Here is a 10,581-nt window from a genome sequence, read left to right as displayed (position 1 = left end):
AAGCTTGGGGATGCCCAAGGCACCCCTAGAGATTCAAGGATGTCGTAAAAGCCTAAGCTTGGGGATGCCCCGGGAAGGCATCCCCTCTCTCGTCTTCAATCCATCGGTAACGTTACTTGGGGCTATATTTTTATTCACCACATGTTATGTGTTTTTGCTTGGAGCGTATTGTATCGTAGGAGTCTTTTATTTTTGTTGTGTCACAATCATCCTTGCTGCACACCTAGAGAGAGAGACATGCACACACCGTGATTTTGTCGAGCTTCACTTATATCTTTTGAGCTAGATACTTTTGCTTTATGTGCTTCACTTGTATCTTTTAGAGCGCAGCGGTGCGTGGCTTGGTAGTTGATCTATGCTTTGAAAGTAGTCTCAAAAGGGGTAGTTATCCAAAGGGATACGAAAACTTCCACCTTCATGTGCATTGAATAGTTAGAGAAGTTTGATTCATCTCAATTAGTTTTGAGTTGTGGTTATGGTAATATTGAAATCATGCTAGTAAGGTGTTGTGAATCTAGAAATACTTGTGTTGAAGTTAGTGATTCCCGTAGCATGCACGTATGGTGAACCGCTATGTGATGAAATATGAGCATGATTCGTATATTGTTTGTCATCCTTTGCGTGGCGGTCGGGATCGCGCGATGGGTTATACCTACCAACCCTTGCCCTAGGAGTATGCGTTGAATGCTTTGTTTCGATTACTAATAAAACTTTTGCAACAAGTATATGAGTTCTTCATGACTAATGTTGAGTCCATGGTTTAGATGCACTTTCACCTTCCACCATCACTATCTTCTTAGTGTCGTGCAACTTTCGCCGGTGCACAAAACCCACAATGTGCCTCCCTCAAAACAGCCACCATACCTACCTATTATGGCTTTTTCAAAGACATTCCGAGATATATTGCCATGCAACTACCACCATGACATGTGCCACCACGTCTACTTTTCCTTTGCACGATCGTAAGATAGCTAGCATGATGTTTCCATTGATGTATATGACATGCTAGATCATTGCCACGGTACACTTCCGAAGGCATTCCATATATGGTCATAGTTGCTCTAAGTTTTGAGTTAAAAGTGTGATGATCATAATTAATGGAGCATTGTCCCATGTGAGGAAATAAAAGAGGCCAAAGAAGCCCATAAAAAAAGAGGCCAAAGAGCCCACCAAAATAATAATAATAAAATGAGAGAAAAAGAGAGAAGGGACAATGCTACCACTTTTTCCACACTTGTGCATATTAAAGCACCATGATCTTCATGATTGAGAGTCTCTCATTTTGTCACCACCATATAGCTAGTGGGAAATTTTCATTATATAACTTGGCTTGTATATTCCAATGATAGGCTTCCTCAAAATTGCCTTAGGTCTTCGTGAGCAAGCAAGTTGGATGCACACCCACTAGTTTTCTTTAAGAGCTTTCGCATACTCGTAGCTCTAGTGCATCATTTGTATGGCAATCCCTACTCATTCACATTGATATCTATTGATGAGCATCTCCACAGCTCATTGATATGCCTAGTTAATGTGACTATCTTCTCCTTTTTGTCTTGCAACCTCCACTACATTCCACACCATCTATAGTGCTATAACCATGGCTCACGCTCATGTATTGCGTGAGAGTTGAAAATGTTTGAGAAAGTAAAGGTGTGAAACAATTACTTGGCCAATACCAGGGTTGTGCATGATTTAAATTCGTTGTGCAATGATGATAGAGCATAGCCAGACTATATGCTTTTGTAGGGATAACTTTCTTTTGGCCTTGTTATTTTGAAAGTTCATGATTACCTTGCTAGTTTGCTTGAATTATTATTGTTTCCACGTCAATAGCAAACTATTGTTTTGAATCTAATGGATCTGAACATTCACGTCACATAAGAGGAATTACAAAGGACGCATATGCTAGGTAGCATGAAAGCATCAAAAATTCATTCTTATCACTTCCCTACTCGAGGACGAGCAGGAGTTAAGCTTGGGGATGCTTGATACGTCTCAAACGTATCTATAATTTTTTATGGTTTCACGTTGTTATCTTGTCTTCTTTGGTTGTTTTATGTACCTTTTATATCTTTTTTTGAGACTAACTTATTAATTCAGTGCCAAGTGCCAGTTCCTATTTTTTCCGTGTTTTTGAATCTTTTCAGATCTGATTTTGGAACGGAGTCCAAACAGAATAAAAACCCTGAAATGATTTTTTCCCGAACGGAAGAAGACCAGGGGGCCTTTGGGCCAAGCCAGGTGGGCTCCAGGGAGCCCACAAGCTCCCACCACGCCACCAGGGGGAGGCGGCGTTGGGCAAGCTTGTGGCCACCCTGGCCGCCCCCTGACCTAGGTCTTTGGCCTATAAATTCCCAAATATTCCGCAAAAAAAAGGGGAGCCTCGAAAATACTTTTTCACCGCCGCAAGCTTCCGTTTCCGCGATATCTCATCTGGAGACCCTTCCCGGCGCCCTGCCGGAGGGGACTTTGGAGTTGGAGGGCTTCTTCATCATCATCATCGCCCCTCCAATGACTCGTGAGTAGTTCACTTCAGACCTACGGGTCCGTAGTTAGTAGCTAGATGGCTTCTTCTGTCTCTTGGATCTTCAATACAACGTTCTCCATGATCTTCATGGAGATCTATCCGATGTAATATTCTTTGGTGGTGTGTTTGTCGAGATCCGATGAATTGTGGATTTGTGATCAGATTATCTATGATATATATTTGAGTCTTTGCTGATTTCTTATATGCGTGATTTGATATCCTTGTAAGTCTCTCCAAGTCTTGGGTTTTGTTTGGCCAACTAGATCTATGATTCTTGCAATGGGAGAAGTGCTTGGTTTTGGGTTCTACCATGTGGTGACCTTTCCCAGTGACAGTAGGGGCAGCAAGGCACACATCAAGTAGTTGCCATCAAGGGTAAAAAGTTGGGGGTTTTATCATTGGTTTGAGATTATCCCTCTACATCATGTCATCTTGCTTAAGGCGTTACTCTGTTCTTATGGACTTAATACACTAGATGCATGCTGGATAGCGGTCGACGTGTGGAGTAATAGTAGTAGATGCAGAAAGTATCGGTCTACTTGTTTCGGACGTGATGCCTATAGAAACAATCATTGCATAGATATCGTCACGACTTTGCGCGGTTCTATCAATTGCTCGACAGTAATTTGTTCACCCACCGTCTACTTGCTTTCATGAGAGAAGCCACTAGTAAACACTACGGCCCCCGGGTCTATTCACATCCATCGTTTACACCTCCGCTTTTACTTTGCTTTGTTACTTTGTTGCTTTCAGTTCTCACTTGGCAAACAATCTATAAGGGATTGACAACCCCTTCATAGCGCTGGGAGCAAGTTTTTGTGTTTGTGCAGGATCTTGAGATACTCCTCCACTGGATTGATACCTTGGTTCTCAAACTGAGGAAAATACTTACCACCGCTACGCTACATCACCCTTTCCGCTTCGAGGGAACACCAACGCAAGGCTCCAAGGCCACGGGGAAAATCCTTTGCATACTTGCCTAGGAAGTCCCTTAAGGCGTAGCCGCAGCAGAAAGATCAAGCCAAGTATTCTCCCGTCGACGTGCCTATTTCTGGCACCGTTGGAAGGTCTTTTGTTGGAGTAGCAGAAGTATTTCTGGCGCCGTTGCCGGGGATACACAGCAAACATCAGAAGTATTTCTGGCGCCGTTGCCGGGGATACACAGCAAACATCAACTGCTCTGCTCAAGGGCGGGCGGGGGGTATATATAGGCCAACCATTGGTCCCGGTTCCAGCCACAAACCGGGACCAATTGTTGTGGTCCAGGAGCGAGGCCCATTGGTCTCGGTTCTTGTCTGGAACCGGGACCAAAGGGGTCAGACGAACCGGGACCAATGGCCCACGAGGCCCGGCCGGCGCCCTGGCCTCACGAACCGGGACCGATGCCCCCATGGGTCCCGGTTCGTGAGTGAACCGGGATTAATGGGATTTCAGGAATGTACCGAAGCCTTGTTTTCTACTAGTGTGATGCACCTAATATTGGCCCAGCTGTATTGGGAGGTTGTGTGAGGCGCAACCCTCATGCCTCAATGTTGTCGACAAGCATCTGGCGCCGATTGCTATTAGGTGTGGTTCTGGTACTCACCATAACCATCGAAGAGATGACAGTGTGTCTATGATAGGAAGCGACGCGATATCATCCTTATTTTTGGTGATTTTTCCTTTGTTAAGCTAGTTCTTTCTGAGTATGGTGAAATCATGGGCGGTGACTATGGTGGACGACATTGTGGATGCATTTTCTCTAGGTGAGAATTTCACAAGGATTGCGAGATAGTGACTCAATGCAGTGGTTGATCATGTGGTCACTTGTGCGGCCAACACAAACAACCCTTTTATTGTCGATGGCCTTTATGCATGGGCAAGAACATCCTAAAAGATGTTGTGATCGTGTAAGAGTGCATGTATGAGTGGGGTCATTTTTAAGATTGACATGGATAAATCTTACAAAGTCAAGTGGTTTTTTTTCAACAAACCTTACCTCGAAAGTGCCATAACCTCTCCCTTCATCACAAGCTACAAAACTCACGCCAATAGAAAACAACTGTTTGCTAGCACGTTAATAGAAAACAACTGTTTGCTAGCCAGGATGTTATTTGCCAATGACACGGTTGGCAGTTTCTAGAGTGGGTGGGGGTCGAATTTGCAAAACTGCATGGCATTATGTTTAAATCACTAGAGTTTTGTGTAAAACTGACACTGTTTGATCCCAATCACACGGCTCTGGGGCGTTTGCTGGAATTTCATCCCCAACGAATGTTCGTCAAATAGTTATTCTGGAAAAAATCATTCTCCACGCTTATGGTGGTTTTTTCCGCGTGCGTGCGTGCGTGTGTGTGTGTGTGTGTGTGTGTGTGTGTGTGAATCCTTGGTGTAGTCCTGAACGCTTGTGTACATGTAGGGATTTGGATTGCTAGAAGGACAGTGGGTGCTTTGCCGCGATGCTTATGTTCTTGGGGTTGTACATGTTTTATATTTATGTGATAATTAATTGAAGTTGTGAAAATTATTTGCGTGTCAGTTAGTTTGGCGCGGGGTGGATACAATGGATTTTGCTTTTCTATCAGATATTGTACCCCTACGCAGACTTTATGGAATCATGGTTACGAATGGGTGTCAATTTTTGGTCAGAGAGATTAAGAAAAGAGTGGGCCAATGATAAAAATCAGGGACGTGATTGGTGGGAGAATGTTTGATATGACCAATCCGTAACGAATCGTTCATGAGTATAATATTTATTATTATTACTATGGTGTTTGGGTGGATCTTTTTAACCGTGTGATTAAAGGACATTTTTTTAATTAATATAGATACATGAGAAAGTTGTTTACGTTGTTGGACGTGTGTGTGTGTAATTGACGCTAAACCTGACATGGATGACACTTTCATTTTGTTAACCAATGCCACATCACCCATTTATCGAGAGATCCCATTCATTTTGTTAACCAATGCCACATCACTCATTTATCGAGAGATCCCACCACAAAGCCTGGGTCAACGATTCAATCAATTGTATATCAATCCAAATTAAAAAAAATCAGTTAAACAAGGGGCTTTAAAATGGAGGAGCTTAACGAAATTAGAGATATCATTACCATGATCAAGGATTGACCGAGTCAAAATCAAGGCATTAGAGAAATGCTCTACAATTAGGAAGCATAATATACTTAAATATCAATGAGAAAGCTCCTTATGAAATTGTTGACTCAAATAAAATTGGCTGATCCAATTCTAAATTGAAGACCCCAATTGATTGTAAGGCCTTAAAAACTAAAGAACTTTGTGTTATAGAGGATTTATAGGTCAAATTGATGCTCAAAGTTACACCTCGAAATACATGGACCCCATGTAAATAGGGATAGAGAGAGTAACAACTAAATCTCGATTTGAATTAGGCTTTGCGCAAATAGAATAGGAATGCTCTCGCACACCAATTGGTCTATCAGACACTCATCTCGATTTGCGTTAGGAGGGCAATGGTTATTTATACACTCAACAAATACATCTTCTCTGAGTGATCATGGTTCATAAGCCTAATTAACAAGTTAATGTACAACAAGGTGACCAAGACAAAGCCTTGGTTAAGGTAGAGAAAAAAAATGTAGGCGATCCTCTATGGAAAACTGGAGACCTCATCATGTGCTGTAACGTCCACATATTTAGTAACTGGTGCATGACCTGCAAGGAATTAGAAACAGAAGACCTCACATAAATCCGAAATGTTGTTGATAGTGTGGAGTAGAGGTCCACTACTCCTGGTAGTTGGCAAACCAAAAACCTGTACAACATAATTAATTAGTACCTTAAGTGCCTGGTTTTTGTTATGCCTAAACTTTGTACTCATGAACACGAATCCACTTTGTAGATGACCATTTGTCACCTTTTATCACTGGACATCCACCTAAAGAAAATTGCACATAAACAGAGAAGTCAATATATTGTGACAGAACCATTAAAGCATAACAATTTTGTCATTACACCGAGAATTAGAATCTCACCATGGAGGCTTGTGGGATCCAGGGTTCCATCAGGCCTCATGCTCCAGAAAAGTAATGCATCTCCCATCTTCGGTTTGACAGATATACCCCGTTTTGCACATTCAGACAGCTCATTATAAAATGGTATTGAGCTGCTATTAACTTTAGCAGAAGGAAACACGGTCTCACCGCCCTCTTCAACATCCGAACTAATTAATCAGTTGGAAAAGAAAAGTCAATTGAATCATCTATGTTGCATATTATGTATATAAAATGCATATATTTGTAATACATACAGGTACATAAGAACAGTGGCTATGCGCTGGCCCCCATTTTTGGTGTTGAAATCATCATGGAAGTAATCAAAGTGAGGTTCATATTTCTGTCCAACTTCATAGTGGAGAACCTGAAGGCCCTCTCCGTTTTCTGCACAGATTATGAATAAGAAAGACAAGAAATTGGCATCAAATTTGAAGAAAACTTCCAGAGGAAATATCAAGCAGCTACAGAATGAAAAGAGTAGTGCTTCCATGCTTCAACATTCAAACATTCAAGAACTCAAAAGGGGTAGGTAGAAAACAAAATTTATTTGTGCAACTCTCATGTGGTTAAGCATTGAACTAGGCAGTTTTTAACGACATTCAGCCATTTAGGGCTCGCGATGTGATATTTCTGCAGTGCACTAATTATTACTCCCTCCGTCTGAAAATAAGTGTCTTTAGCTTAGTACAATTTTGTACTAGAGTTAGTACAAAGTTGAGACAGTTATTTTGGGACAGAGGGAGTATTATTTTTGCATAAAATGGAGTTAAGACAGCTCATGTATTATGTTGTTAGGCATGCGCGTCATGTCTTATTTCATTCAAGTGGCTTTACAAAGCATAAAGAAGTTTCGAAGATGTACTAAACACAGTGGAGTGCATAATTTAGTGTGTGTGTCTTTTTTATATTATTTTTTGTAAGGGTAGACATGCACTGTGTAGTTAAAGATGAGATATTTGACTTTAACATGTATGATATCATGCTCTGCATGTATGGGCGCTGTCCCAAGTGCAACTGTGAATTTGGTGAACAATTTTGGTACAGTGTACCATGTCCAATATTTGATGTTCATGCACAATTTTAAACTTTTGTCTTCTACCACTTGGTATGCTATAAAATTGAAATTGCTGGCAATGACCTTGTTGGGAAAATCCGAAAATGGCAGACACAGGGCCAGGTCTGTGGTCCATGACAAGGTGCTCAAAGAAATAAATGTTTAACTAAACCAAGTACCTAGCATCTAAGCTAACTTAAGAATAAGATAGTTTGACAGCTTATTTGAGTACCAAAAAGTCTTTTTGTCTACTGATAGGTGTAATTCTACTTCTCAAATGAGATTCTCAAACAATTGGGTGCGAAAGTATCACCTAGTATCAGGAAAAGGCAATGTAAACTTGAACATAGTGCCATAAGGTTGTAAGCTAATACTCCTAGTGGAACCCTTGCTGCCAATTGGTATAGGCTTGATAATTCTTGCTGAACATAACTGTGAAAACACCAGATCACCGAAACGCAATGCAGTTGCACTCCATAATGTACTACTCCCTCCGTCTCATAATATAAGACGTTATTACATCCAATATGTGAGTATATTGGATGTAATAATGTCTTATATTATCGGACAGAGGGAATAATACATTACTTTGCATGGTTACTTAACGCTCCATGAACTATTCAAACTAAGTCGCAAGCAAGTGCACTTTTGGTAAATCAATGACACACAGTATTGCATGGTAATCAAAACTTTGAAATTATACCATGACGAAGACTAATGCATCGGCGTAAAACTGAAGTTCACAAACTTACAGTTCAGATTTGGAGGAGCAACTATAGTTATAACTTTGAGTTAAACAAAATGACACTTTCCGATAATTTGAGGTGGTGTTCAATTTATTTATGCTGAATTAAAGCTGAAAGGTTCTTCCAATGAACAATACAGTGTATTTAAAATATATTCAGACCTTAAGTTCTGTGGTAATCTTTTCCCTAGGCATACTAGCAAAAACATAGAAAGGTAAACAAACTTTCAAGTATCCATGGTATTGGTACGTACGCCATACCTACAGGTATGAAGGTGAAATCTGATATTCTTTTCTCAATGGTGCGAACAATTTTGTCTTGCCCTCTTCTAAGAAATGTTCCTGAACTCGTTCGCACCCTGAATACATTTAATTAAGCGTAAGTGGGCATCAGGTTCCGTAACAGTTCCAAAAGAAAGAAGAATTTGCAGTGTCCAAACCTGCTATCTTTACTCCCTCCAGTTGCAGAATCAACCACTGTCGATTTCTTCATGTGAGGCTTTGCCAATGAAATCAAATATTCACATTCTTCCTTGGACTGAGAGCAGCAGTAAAGTCAGTCATACCCAGATCGCTATTTGAAGCGAACTAACCAGTTATAATAAATACAACAAACACACATGACATTTCTTCATCTCCTATTATGCAATGTCATCAGAAGTAAACACCTTCCAAAGGCATTTTGGATACTAATAATCACAATGCCAAGTTTCTAATGCCAGTGTTAATATTTATCATCTACTTCTTTGTCCCAAGCACATGTGCCTGAACTTCCGAGTTTGAGCCCCTGACTTGAAGGTCAAGCAGATTCGAAGCACAAATTATGTGTGACTATATATATGAGGATTCCTAGATGGACAACACACATGTAGAACTCAGCAAGAGCCATGTCCGGACACCCAGCATGTACAATAGCCCTCCCACGGCAAAATGCCAGCAGCGATCCAGCTCACGCCTGGTTCCTTAGTGCACAATTTTCTGTACCAAATTCACATCATAACTAAACTTCATTCGGCATTCTTGCGACTGAAGTACAAGCATTTCGGATTTTACTTCACGAATCTAATCTGGTACGGCTGGGCCAATGTGTACAACGAGCTCTTAAACTGGATTTCAACAATCGTCTAAAATCACCAACAAAGATCTCAAGATCTCCCAACGCGCATCCTAGAACCGATAACAAAGCACGTAAAGAATAAAGAGGCAGCCGTCCCGGCCCAAACCAAAACACAGAATGGGGGCAAGGCAAGAGACTCACGAGGAAGTTGTGGTAGATGAACGCCCGTGGCTCCCAGGACAGGACCTCCGTCCAGGGCTCCCCTTTCTCCCCGCCCTTCTCCAGCCTCCTGCACAACGACAACGGAGAAGAAGAAGCACCGCGTCAATCTCGCGCAAAAAAAGGGAGGGCAACGAACGCGGCGGATCACGGAGGCCGTGGGCGTCGGAGGAAGAACGGGGACGCACGACTCGAACGCGGATCTGCGGAAGCGCGGGCGCGGGAGCGAGAGGACCGCGCCGCGGCCGGAGCCGGCCGGCAGCGAGAGCGCGCCGAGCGCCAGGAGGAGCAGCAGCGCCACCGACGCGAGCAGCAGCGCGGCCAGGATCGCCTTGGACGGCTTCCCGCGCCTCCCGCCCCCGGCGCCGCCTCCCAGCAGCGGCCTCCCGCCCCGCCCCGCCGTCCTGCTCGCCATCGCGCCCGCCCGGGATGGGATGCGGCCTGGCCTCGGGTCTCGCGGCGCCGGCCCCGGTGGGTTTAGCGCCTCCTCCTCCTCCTCTTCGTCGTCGTCCTCCTCTGTCTCTCCTTCTCTCTCGCGCTGTGACCCGAGTCGTCGGTCTGTTTCGGGCTCGATGAGATATGCTGCCGCTGCCGCTGCCGCTGCTGATGCATTTGTTCGGCTCGACGAGGTATGATGCTAGCTGTACCGTGAAACTGCTGCGCGTGCCGTGGGTCCCGTAGATGACGTGTCGGCATTGCGAGAAAGTGGGCCCCACTGCGGACAAAGTCCACCGGCCACGCGCAAAAGAGTGGGCCGACAAGGTACAGACGCGCAGCCCAGCTACACAACCGCAATCCGAACCAACCTATGGGTAATAAATTGCCAGCAGACGGTGGTATTATCGGTCCGTCAGGTTTTAAATTTTGGTTTTCGAATTTATTTTAGAACTTTTTATGATGCATATTTAATGAAAAGAAACAGTTCCGTTTACAACGAGGTGTCTATGATGATTTCATAAATTT

General features: G+C 43.0%; 1 protein-coding gene across 1 annotated transcript; it reads right to left on the bottom strand.

Annotated features, from left to right (window-relative positions):
- Positions 1 to 5,983: 5,983 nt before the first annotated feature.
- LOC123432846 (probable prolyl 4-hydroxylase 3) lies at positions 5,984 to 10,235 on the bottom strand. The gene is made up of 8 exons (XM_045115419.1): positions 9,807 to 10,235; positions 9,601 to 9,688; positions 8,783 to 8,880; positions 8,604 to 8,701; positions 6,798 to 6,927; positions 6,523 to 6,710; positions 6,327 to 6,425; positions 5,984 to 6,202 (listed from the first exon to the last, which is right to left on the bottom strand). The coding sequence occupies exons 1-7, from the start codon at positions 10,031 to 10,033 to the stop codon at positions 6,352 to 6,354; spliced, it is 903 nt and encodes a 300-aa protein (XP_044971354.1). The 5' UTR covers positions 10,034 to 10,235; the 3' UTR covers positions 5,984 to 6,202; positions 6,327 to 6,351.
- Positions 10,236 to 10,581: the final 346 nt, after the last annotated feature.

The sequence above is a fragment of the Hordeum vulgare genome, chromosome 1H, assembly GCF_904849725.1.
Source record: "Hordeum vulgare subsp. vulgare chromosome 1H, MorexV3_pseudomolecules_assembly, whole genome shotgun sequence".
NCBI lineage: Eukaryota > Viridiplantae > Streptophyta > Magnoliopsida > Poales > Poaceae > Hordeum > Hordeum vulgare.
The sequence above is the reverse complement of the archived record's forward strand: the minus strand, read 5'-3'. Positions and strand labels throughout refer to the sequence as shown.